The 12,588-nt window shown below is 42.9% G+C and overlaps 1 protein-coding gene across 3 annotated transcripts in view; it reads right to left on the reverse strand.

Moving 5' to 3' along the window:
• Positions 1-12,588, reverse strand: part of LOC110537698 (double C2-like domain-containing protein beta) — a 307,080-nt gene that overhangs the window by 19,771 nt on the left and 274,721 nt on the right. For all 3 annotated transcript variants that reach the window (XM_021623935.2, XM_036937658.1, XM_021623936.2), the window contains one exon: positions 6,018-6,144. In XM_021623935.2, the coding sequence (XP_021479610.2) occupies positions 6,018-6,144 (127 nt within the window). The remainder of the gene's footprint in view (positions 1-6,017; positions 6,145-12,588) is intronic.

Genomic DNA, 12,588 nt, shown 5'->3' on the forward strand with positions numbered 1-12,588 from the left:
GAAGCCCAGTGTTTGGATGATACAGTGGGGCAAAAAAGTATTTAGTCAGCCACAAATTGTTCTCCCACTTAAAAAGATGAGAGGCCTGTAATTTTCATCATAGGTACACTTCAACTATGACAGACAAAATTAGAAAAAAAATCCAGAAAATCACATTGTAGGATTTTTTATGAATTTATTTGCAAATGATGGTGGAAAATAAGTTTTTGGTCAATAACCAAAGTTTCTCAATACTTTGTTATATACCCTTTGTTGGCAATGACAGAGGTCAAACGTTTTCTGTAAGTCTTCACAAGGTTTTCACACACTGTTGCTGGTATTTCGGCCCATTCCTCCATGCATATCTCCTCTAGAGCAGTGATGTTTTGGGGCTGTTGCTGGGCAACACGGACTTTCAACTCCCTCCAAAGATTTTCTATGCGGTTGAGATCTGGAGACTGGCTAGGCCACTCCAGGACCTTGAAATGCTTCTTACGAAGCCACTCCTTCATTGCCTGGGCAGTGTGTTTGGGATCATTGTCATGCTGAAAGACCCAGCCACGTTTCATCTTCAATGCCCTTGCTGATGGAAGGAGGTTTTCACTCAAAATCTCACGATACATGGCCCCATTCATTATTTCCTTTACACGGATCAGTCGTCCTGGTCCCTTTGCAGAAAAAACAGCCCCAAAGCATGATGTTTCCACCCCCATGCTTCACAGTAGGTACTCAATTATTTGTCCTCCAAACACGACGAGTTGAGTTTTTACCAAAAAGTTATATTTTGGTTTCATCTGACCATATGACATTCTCCCAATCTTCTTCTGGATCATCCAAATGCTCTCTAGCAAACTTCAGACGAGCCTGGACATGTACTGGCTTAAGCAGAGGGACACGTCTGGCACTGCAGGATTTGAGTCCCTGGCGGCGTAGCGTGTTACTGATGGTAGGCTTTGTTACTTTGGTCCCAGCTCTCTGCAGGTCATTCACTAGGTCCCCCCGTGTGGTTCTGGGATTTTTGGTCACTGTTCTTGTGATCATTTTGACCCCACGGGGTTAGATCTTGCGTGGAGCCCCAGATCGAGGGAGGGTTATCAGTGATCTTGTATGTCTTCCATTTCCTAATAATTGCACCCACAGTTGATTTCTTCAAACCAAGCTGCTTACCTATTGCAGATTCAGTCTTCCCAGCCTGGTGCAGGTCTACAATTTTGTTTCTGGTGTCCTTTGACAGCTCTTTGGTCTTGGCCATAGTGGAGTTTGGAGTGTGACTGTTTGAGGTTGTGGTCAGGTGTCTTTTATACTGATAACAAGTTCAAACAGGTTAAATTAATACAGGTAACGAGTGGAGGACAGAGGAGCCTCTTAAAGAAGAAGTTACAGGTCTGTGAGAGCCAGAAATCTTGCTTGTTTGTAGTTGACCAAATACTTATTTTCCACCATCATTTGCAAATAAATTTATTAAAAATCCTACAATGTGATTTTCTGGATTTTGTTTCCTCATTTTGTCTGTCATAGTTGAAGTTTACCTATGATGAAAATTACAGGCCTCTCTCATCTTTTTAAGTGGGAGAACTTGCACAATTGGTAGCTGACAAAATACTTTTTTGCCCCACTGTATATTGGCATGATGTTGGTATGCCCGAGATGAAGTCTCAGGCCTAAAAACAAAAGCTTTGCATATCTTCTCTCATTAAAAACGCAAAGCTGTCTTGCATTTTATATTTGAGATTCTTCAAAGTAGCCACCCTTTGCCTTGATGACTGCTTTGGACACTCTTGACATTCTCTCAACCAGCTTCATGAGCAGGTAGTCACTTAAAAAGCATTTCAATTAACAGGTTTGCCTTCTTAAAAGTTAATTTGTGGAATTTCTTTCCTTCTTAATGCGTTTGAGCCAATCAGTTGTGTTGTGACAAGGTAAGTGTGGTATACAGAAGATAGCCCTATTTGGAAAAAGACCACGTCCATATTATGGCAAGAACAGCTCAAATAAGCAAAGAGAAACGACAGTCAATCATTACTTTAAGACATGAAGGTCAGCACATTAACACACATAATGTCAGCACGTAGCTCAGTAATCCACAGGCTGATGAAAAGGCTGCACGTTGTAAAGCCAGCATGGAAAGAAAGACAGTGATGCTCAGTCAGACTGGGCTAAGCCTTCTCTGAGTAGTTAGAGCAGATTCCCTCCAGTGTTGTTGATTGTAAGAGAAAACACATTTGTGAGCGCTCTTAAACCCGATGAAATTAGGAGATTTTAACGACCCGCTCGGATAAAAGAGTGAATATTAATTAAGGGCTAATCCCTATCAATCAGTCTTTCGTAAGAAGGAAAGCTCCCAAACTAAGGTTCTTGGAAACAGCAACCCAGATGTGGAGAAAGTTTGGAGGATCAAATGTTGCAGCTCAAATAAGTATCCATTTCGTAGAGCTTGAGTTAAATTCCAATTAAGGTGGAGCTACATGACTAGCGACAGTACTGTAAAATAACAACAATAGCTAGAAACATCCTCCAGTGCGCTAAGTAAGTAGCTTATGAGTAAAACAAATGCCTCGGGCATCCATGGCCAGTCCTTGTTAAAAGCCCATGAGTAAATATAATTCCTTGTGTAGATTATGAGAGACTGTCATTCTCCCCAGTTCTCAATGTTGTAAACCTGCTTAATTCAGGGAGAGAGGCAGTGTTGAACTGAGCCCTCAGTAATTGGTGCTCCATTGAAATGTCTGTGGTTGTTTCATGAAGTTAATTTACAGTGTGTTAAAAGGGGATGCACAGGTATATGAAATGTTTTCAAATCAAATCAAATTTTATTGGTCACATACAGGTGATAAGTAGATGTTATTGCGGGTGTAGCGAAATGCTTTTGCTTTTAGCTCCGACCGTGCAGTAATATCTAACGAGTAATATCTAACAAATTACACAACATACCCAATACCCCCCAATCTAAGTAGGAATGAATTAAGACTAAATACATATGGATGAGTGATGTCAGAGCGAAATGGACTGAGATACAGGAGAATAGTATAGTTTTAAGGTCCATCATGTATTATTTCTATTCCAAGATTGCGTAGCAGTCAGGTTCCTGCCAGTCTGCACAGCGCGATTCAACCCAGAGCATATCTGACTTCTTCTCCATATCTCCGGATTGCTACCACAAGCTCTGGACCTTTTCACCTGGATCATCGCAGCAAGCTAGCTGCTATCCGAGTGGCTACTCCTGGCTAACATCTCTGTCCCGAAAGCAAGCACAAATTAGACTGGAGCTAGCCTATGCTAGGCCCATCTCCCAGCTAGCTGAAGAGGTCCATCAGCCACTCCTTGGGCTACAATACCTATTTTGACAATTGGCCTGGACCCTTTTACTACACAGAGCCCTGCTGATCCATCACGACTGGTCTGCCGACGTAACCGCACGAGGGGGCTACAACAGACTCATTCCGTTGCGACGTCCCTCTAAGGCCCATCTGCTATCCCCGGCCCGCTAGTTGTCTGAATCGCCATATCTCCAGCCCGCCTAGCTACTCACTGGACCCTATGATCACTCGGCTACGCATGACTCTCCCTAATGTCAATATGCCTTGTCCATTGCTGTTTTGGTTAGTGATTATTGTCTTATTTCACTGTAGAGCCTCCAGCCCTGCTCAATATGCCTTAGCTAACCCGTTTGTTCCACCTCCCACACATACACCTCCAAAAAGTTCTGGGACACTAAAGTCCATGGAGAATAAGAGCACCTCCTCCCAGCTGCCCACTGCACTGAGGCTAGGAAACACGTTCACCACCGATAAATCCACGATAATGGAGATTTTCAATAAGCATTTTTCTACGGCTTGCCATGCTTTCTACCTGGCTACCCCTACCCCGGTCAACAGCCCTGCACCCCCCACAGCAACTTGCCCAAGCCTCCCCATTTCTCCTTCACCCAAATCCAGATAGCTAATGCTCTGAAAGAGCTGCAAAATCTGGACCCCTACAAATCAGCCGGGCTAGAAAATCTGGACCCTCTCTTTCTAAAATGATCCGCCAAAATTGTTGCAACCCCTATTACTAGCCTGTTCAACCTCTCTTTCGTATCGTCTGAGATCCCCAAAGATTAGAACGCTGCCGCGGTCATCCCCCTCTTCAAAGGGGGAGACAGTCTAGACCCAAACTGCTACAGACCTATATCTATCCTACCCTGCCTTTCTAAGGTCTTCGAAAGCCAAGTTAATAAACATATCACCCACAATTTCGAATCCCACCGTACCTTCTCCGCTACGCAATCTGGTTTCCGAGCTGGTCATGGGTGCACCCCAGCCACGCTCAAGGTCCTAAACGATATCATAACCGCCATCGATAACAGATTGTACTGTGCAGCTGTATTCATCGACCTGGCCAAGGCTTTTGACTCTGTCAATCACCCCATTATTATCGGCAGACTCAACAGCCTTGGCTTCTCAAATGACAGCCTCGCCTGGTTCACCAACTACTTCTCAGACAGAGTTCAGTGTGTCAAATCGGAGGGCCTGTTGTCCGGACCTCTGGCAGTCTCTATGGGGGTGCCACAGAGTTCAATTCTCAGGCTGACTCTTTTCTCTGTATCCATCAATGATGTCACTCTTGCTTCTGGTGATTCTCTGATCCACCTCTACGCAGACGACACCATTCTGTATACTTCTGGCCCTTCTTTGGACACTGTGATAACAAACCTCCAGAGGAGCTTCAGTGACATACAACTCTCCTTCCGTGGCCTCCAACTGCTCTTAAATGCAAGTAAAACTAAATGCATGCGCTTCAACCGATGGCTTCCCGCACCTGCCCACCATCACTACTCTGGACAGTTCTGACTTAAAATATGTGGACAACTACAAATACCTAGGTGTCTGGATAGACTATAAACTCTCTTTCCAGACTCGCATTAAGCAACTCCAATCCTAAATCAAATCTAGAATTGGCTTCCTATTTCGCAACAAAGCATCCTTCACTCATGCTGCCAAACACACCCTAGTAAAACTGACTATCCTGCCGATCCTTGACTTCGGCGATATCATTTACAAAATAGCATCCAACACTCTACTCAGCAAATTGGATGCAGTCTATCACAGTGCCATCCGTTTTTGTCACCAAAGCCCCATATACCACCCACCACTGCGACCTGTATGCTCTCGTTGGCTGGCCCTCGCTTCATATTTGTCGCCAAACCCACTGGCTCCAGGTCATCTATAAGTCTTTGCTAGGGAAAGCCCCGCCTTATCTCAGCTCACTGGTCACCATAGAAGCACCCACCCGTAGCACGCGCTCCAGCAGGTATATCTCACTGGTCACCCCCAAAGCCAATTCCTCCTTTGGCTGCCTTTCCTTCCAGTTCTCTGCTGCCAATGACTGGAACAAATTGCAAAAATCACTAAAGCTGGAGACTCATATCTCCCTCACTAACTGTCAGAGCAGCTCACAGATCACTGCACCTGTATATAGCCCATCTGTTAATAGCCCATCCAACTACCTCATCCCCATACTGTTATTTTTTATTTTTTTGCTCCTTTGCACCCCAGTATCTCTACTTGCACATTCATCTTCTGCACATCTATCACTCCAGTGTTTAATTGCTATATTGTAATTATTTCACCACTATGGCCTATTTATTGTACCTCTCTTATCTTACCATATTTGTACACACCGTATATATACTTTTTCTATTGTGTTATTGACTGTATGTTTGTATATTCCATGTGTAACTCTGTGTTGTTGTTTGTGTTGCACAGCTTTGCTTTATCTTGGCCAGGTCGCAGTTGTAAATGAGAACTTTGTTCTCAACTAGCCTACCTGGTTAAATAAAGGTGAAAACATTAAACAAATTAATAACAGGATACATACAGTATTGCTGTCTTGCAACAAAAGGTATTTAGGCAAATTATCTGCACATAAAATAACATTATTTTAACTTAGCAGTGGAGACAAAATAAGCTATTTAACTTAGGATATGCTTAATTTTCCTGGATATGCCTCATTTTGGTTTTAAATGGGTAGATGAAAAAGGCAATTTGGAGATAACTTACAGGTAGCTGTTTCTCCAGGCAGTTGTAGAAGTTCTTGGTCTGGTTGGGCTTGAGTTTCTTGAGGGGGATGCGCGTCTCACCGATGAACTCATTGTGGCGGAACTTGTCCTCATCACACACTGAAATCCTGAAAGTATAGAACAGAGAGAGAGAGAGTCAGAGAGAGATCAAAAGATACAAAGCAGCTATGAGAGAGAAATAAAAAAGAAGACTGCAGAAGAGACAGAATAGGGAAAATTTAGATATTGAAAATTAGTCACATGGTCAGCAGCCGCAGAAGAGTTGAACTGACTATGGGCTACTATTTAATCAAAGCCAGTCACCAGGTTTCCTAGATTAGAAAATAACAGTTTACCTATATTTACTGTTTTTGTTTTTATGCATACATAATACACACATCAAATACGAAATGCAATCAATAGATAATAACATAATCAATCAAATACAGTAGTTACCCCAACAGTCTCTCCTACAGTTTCCCAACCTATCAAGACTTCAGAAATCCTTTGTGAACTCCTCTATGAACAGGTCTCCCACCAATGCACTCAAGTGACTAAAAGGCACTCGGGAGTCTAATCTCAGAGTGCCCTGAAATTAATTCCATGTACAGTACCAGTCAAAAGTTTGGACACACCTACCCATTCCAGGATGTAAATGTACACTGCTCAAAAAAATAAAGGGAACACTTAAACAACACAATGTAACTCCAAGTCAATCACACTTCTGTGAAATCAAACTGTCCACTTGGGAAGCAACACTGATTGACAATACATTTCACATGCTGTTGTGCAAATGGAATAGACAACAGGTGGAAATTATAGGCAATTAGCAAGACACCCCCAATAAAGGAGTGGTTCTGCAGGTGGGGACCACAGACCACTTCTCAGCTCCTGTGCTTCCTGGCTGAGGTTTTGGTCACTTTTGAATGCTGGCGGTGCTTTCACTCTAGTGGTAGCATGAGACGGAGTCTACAACCCACACAAGTGGTTCAGGTAGTGCAGCTCATCCAGGATGGCACATCAATGCGAGATGTGGCAAGAAGGTTTGCTGTGTCTGTCAGCGTAGTGTCCAGAGCATGGAGGCGCTACAAGGAGACAGGCCAGAACATCAGGAGACGTGGAGGAGGCCGTAGGAGGGCAACAACCCAGCAGCAGGACCGCTACCTCTGCCTTTGTGCAAGGAGGAGCAGGAGGAGCACTGCCAGAGCCCTGCAAAATGACCTCCAGCAGGCCACAAATGTGCATGTGTCTGTTCAAATGGTCAGAAACAGACTCCATGAGGGTGGTATGAGGGCCCGACGTCCACAGGTGGGGGTTGTGCTTATACAGCCCAACACCGTGCAGGACGTTTGGCATTTGCCAGAGAACACCAAGATTGGCAAATTCGCCACTGGCGCCCTTGTGCTCTTCACAGATGAAAGCAGGTTCACGCTGAGCACGTGACAGACGTGACATTCTGGAGACGCCGTGGAGAACGTTCTGCTGCCTGCAACATCCTCCAGCATGACCGGTTTGGCGGTGGGTCAGTCATGGTGTGGGGTGGCATTTCTTTGGGTGGCCGCACAGCCCTCCATGTGCTCGCCAGAGGGAGCCTGACTGCCATTAGGTACCGAGATGAGATCCTCAGACCCCTTGTGAGACCATATGCTCGTGCGGTTGGCCCTGGGTTCCTCCTAATGCAAAACAATGCTAGACCTCATGTGGCTGGAGTGTGTCAGCAGTTCCTGCAAGAGGAAGGCATTGATGCTACGGACTGGCCCGCCCGTTCCCCCGACCTGAATCCAATTGAGCACATCTGGGACATCATGTCTCGCTCCATCCACCACAGACTGTCCAGGAGTTGGTGGATGCTTTAGTCCAGGTCTGGGAGGAGATCCCTCAGGAGACCATCCGCCACCTCATCAGGAGCATGCCCAGGCGTTGTAGCGAGGTCATATAGGCACGTGGAGGCCACACACACTACTGAGTCTCATTTTGACTTGTTTTAAGGACATTACATCAAAGTTGGATCAGCCTGTAGTGTGGTTTTCCACTTTAATTTTGAGTGTGACTCCAAATCCAGACCTCCATGGGTTGATAAATTTGATTTCCATTGATCATTTTTGTGTGATTTTGTTGTCAGCACATTCAACTATGTAAAGAAAAAATATTAATATTAGTATTTAATAACAATATTTCATTCATTAAGATCTAGGATGTGCTATTTTAGTGTTCCCCTCATTTTTTGAGCAGTGTATTTAAAAAAACTATTGTCTACCTTGTAGAATAATAGTGAAGACATCAAAACTATGAAATAACACATATGGAATCAGGCCTTCATGGTCAAATTTCTGCAAAGAAACCACGACTAAAGGACATCAATAAGAAGAAGAGACTTGCTTGGGCCAAGAAACACAAGCATTGGACATTAGACCGTTGGAAATCGGTCCTTTGGTCTGATGAGTCCAAATGTAAGGTTTTTGGTTCCAACCGCTGTGTCTTTGTGAGATGCAGAATAGGTGAATGGATGATCTGCGCATGTGTAGTTCCCACCGTGAAGCACGGAGAAGGTGGTGTGATGGTGCTTTTCTGGTGACACTGTCAGTGATAAAATATATTTTTGGTTTGTTAACACTTTTGGTTACTACACGAATCACAATGTGTAATTTCATAGTTTGATGCCTTCTATATTATTTTATAATGTAGAAAATAGTCAAATAAAGAAAATCTCTTGAGTAGGCGTCTCCAAACTTTTGACTGGTACTGTATGTGGCATGTAAAACCTAAAGGCTGTTTTGTCTAGATCTTAGGTGACAAAAGGATATTAGCTATTCCTGGGAGCGAGTGGGATATTTTATATTTCTATATATCAGGAGCGATTTGAGCTAGTAAGGTAGTTTCTGTAGGAGAGCTTTGTAAATGAACAGAAGGCAATGTTCCATTCTCCCCATTGCTAGTGATGGCCAGACCACTTCATATGATTGAAAATAACCCTATTCCTCCTCTCTGAGAATACTGGAGTTGGTCCTTGCTTTCTCACGTAGCATTTTAAAGCTGGCTGACCAAGTGGTCCAGTGTGGACCAGTTGTTAAGAGTGTAGTGCTAGCAATGCCATGATTGTGGGTTCAACATACTTGAAGAGGGGCTGAACTTACTGATTTAGCCTTAGGTTTCAATCATCCTCATTAGGAAATGCTACCCGAGAATGAGGTTTGGGACTTGGAGGCATGCTTTGATGTGGGTGTCTCTTGTATGCAAGGTTATTATAGTTTAGTTTTTTTGTTGAGGTTTTAATGTCATTTACATTTGGATCTATTGAAATGATTAAATATTGTCCATTGTGTAAATGTATTGAATGTCCCTAACTAGCCCTATAGGGATATCCAAAGTCAAACCAAATTTGCCATGGTCAGTGTGCTGGGCATTACGATCAGGTTGTATGTAGTTGCGCTCCAAATTAATGATTACTTGGGTACTGCTATCTGTGTGCAGGATTGAAATAAACCCAACCCAATGAAAACTATCCAGTACCCTACATTCTGTAACATACCATTTTTCCCTAAAAATCTCAGTTTTGGACAAGACTCACTATAGCTTCCTGCCCTTGATTGATACCTAGCTATACTCAGCGTGCTTTTGGCTTGTTAGCAACCTAATGAAGAGACACTCTGGATGACACTAGTGTAAGGCCAGGATAAAGAATAATAATCCGTGGACACAGCGACTTCAGATATTGTCTCCAAGGTTTAATAAGAGCAACCACACATCTTCAGGGGACAAATAAAATATAAGGATCAATCTTATGAGCAGAGGGCTGGCCCCTGCTATGGAAACTTACCCTAAACTAAAGCTATGCCAGAAACTCCTGCACTTTATAGTCCGAGCCACAGCATCCGCTATCAAAATAAAAGTCAAATTACAGTCCCACACTAGCGTAGCTAGGCAATACATCGTCCCCAGTTAACACCCACCCTTATGAATGGTTAAAGCAAGTCATATAATGCACTGAGCATAATAACAGGGGCTACAGTGGCTTGAGAAAATATTCACCCCCCTTGGCATTTTTTTATATTTTGTTGCCTTACAACCTGGAATTTAAATGGTTTGTATCATTTGATTTACACAACATGCCTACTACTTTGAAGATGCAAAATACTTTTTTATTGTGAAACAAACAAGAAATAAGACAAAAAACAGAAAACTTGACCTTGCATAACTATTCACCCCCCCAAAGTCAATATTTTGTAGAGCCACCTTTTGCAGCAATTACAGCTGCAAGTCTCTTGGGGTATGTCTCTATAAGCTTGGCACATCTAGCCACTGGGATTTTTGCCCATTCTTCAAGGCAAAACTGCTTCAGCTGCTTCAAGTTGGATGGGTTCCGCTGGTGTACAGCAATCTTTAAGTCATACAACATATTCTCAATTGGGTTGAGGTTTGGGCTTTGACTAGGCCATTCCAAGACATTTAAATGTTTCCCCTTAAACCACTCAAGTGTTGCTTTAGCAGTATGCGTAGGATCATTGTCCTGCTGGAAGGAGAACCACCGTCCCATTCTCAAATCTCTGGAAGACTGAAGCAGGTTTCCCTCAAGAATTCCCCTGTATTTAGTGCCATCCATCATTCCTACAATTCTGACCAGTTTCCCAGTCCCTGCAGATGAAAAACACTTCAAAAGCATGATGCTGCCACCACCATTCTTCACTGTGGGGATGGTGTTCTCGGGGTGATGAGAGGTGTTGCGTTTGTGCCAGACATAACATTTTCCTTGATGGCCAAAAATCAAAATTTTAGTCTCATCTGACCAGAGAACCTTCTTCCATATGTTTGGGGAGTCTCCCACATGCCTTTTGATGAACACCAAACGTGTTTGCTTAGTCTTTTCCTTAAGCAATGGCTTTTTTTCTGGCCACTCCGCAAAGCCCAGCTCTGTGGATTGTACGGTTTAAAGTGGTACTATGGACAGATACTCCAATCTCCACTATGGAGCTTTGCAGCTCCTTCAGGGTTATCTTGGGTCTCTTTGTTGCCTCTCTGATTAATGCCCTCCTTGCCTGGTCCGTGAGTTTTAGTGGGCAGGTCTCTCTTGGCATGTTTGTTGTTTAATAATGGATGTAATGGTGCTCCGTGGGATGTTCAAAGTCTTGGATATTTTTTCATAACCCAACCCTGATCTGTACTTCTCCACAACTTTGTCCCTGACCTGTTTGGAGAGCTCCTTGGTCTTCATGGTGTCGCTTGCTTGATGGTGCCCCTTGCTTAGTGGTGTTCCAGACTCTGTGGCCTTTCATGTGACAGATCATGTGATAATTAGTTAAATAAAGTCCACCTGTGTGCAATCTAATTATGTGACTTCTGAAGGTAGTTGGTTACACCAGATCGTATTTAGGAGCTTCATAGCAAAGGGGGTGAATACATATGCACGCACCACTTTTCCGTTATTTTTTTTTTTCACTTCACCTATTTGGACTATTTTGTGTATGTACATTACATTTCCATTTAAATTACAGGTTGTAATGCAACAAAATAGGAAAAACTCCAAGGGAGATGAATACTTTGCAAGGCACTTTTTACAGTTTGAACATAAAGTGTTACAGATTTCTCTTTCAGCCTCTTCTCAGCGAGCCCCTCTCTACCTCCCATAACACCTTGGGGGCTCTTTAATGATCTGTAACAATTCTGCCCTCCTTTTGAGCATTTCATTCAGTTCTAATAACTACACAGAATGTTCTCAACAGTGTGTGTATATGAACAGTGCTTTTGCAAGCACAATCATCCAATGTTTTCCTTTGTGTGGCGTATAGTACATCTATTTACATCTATCTATTGAGCTCATGATGTGTGAAATTAGTTATTTCCTCAGTGTGTAATTGATTGATAGGTGGAGGGAAACCATGGGCCTTCGTACAACAAATTATAATTACATTCCACTCATGAGGGGCAAATCTAATCGCAGCAGCAACATTAGAAACGCCATTGAGCAGTCACCAATTTATCCTATGGACAGGTGGTACAGATTTCAAATAAATTAATTTAGAGAGGAAATGGATTTGCTGGCTGTGGAACGTATGTGGGCTTCTTTCTCATCCTCTGTTGTTTCTGTTGAATTTTACAGGTGGTAAAGGCGCGTTATGAGATGAATAGAACATCTGAATTCGATGAAGGCGCAGAGAAAATAGTTTTGTGGCTTCTCCAGAGGAGTGAGGACATATTCTTTCCTTTTCAATCTCGTCTCGCCTGCAAAAAACAATCACATTTCACTCCGAAAATGTTCTCAATATTTCTTGTAAAAGTAACTAGAGAATCAGTCCCATTTAGATTATGACTGGTAAAAATGTATCTTGGAGAACAATGAGTATCATTGACATCCATGTAGTTTCTGTGATTAGTTGGTGAAACTATACTTGATTTAAGTTGCTCTAGATATGACGAGTACTTGCTAAAATGACAAAAATGTGATGTTTTCCTAAAACAAAGTTACATTTATGGGGATTTGGTGGTGAGTCGGTGGACACAAATGGGTTCAATTTCACCATGAGTGGCTCAGTGATTTTCACAGTTCTATTATCACAAATGTTCAATTACATCAATTA

The sequence above is a fragment of the Oncorhynchus mykiss genome, chromosome 12, assembly GCF_013265735.2.
Source record: "Oncorhynchus mykiss isolate Arlee chromosome 12, USDA_OmykA_1.1, whole genome shotgun sequence".
Taxonomy (NCBI): Eukaryota; Metazoa; Chordata; class Actinopteri; order Salmoniformes; family Salmonidae; genus Oncorhynchus; species Oncorhynchus mykiss.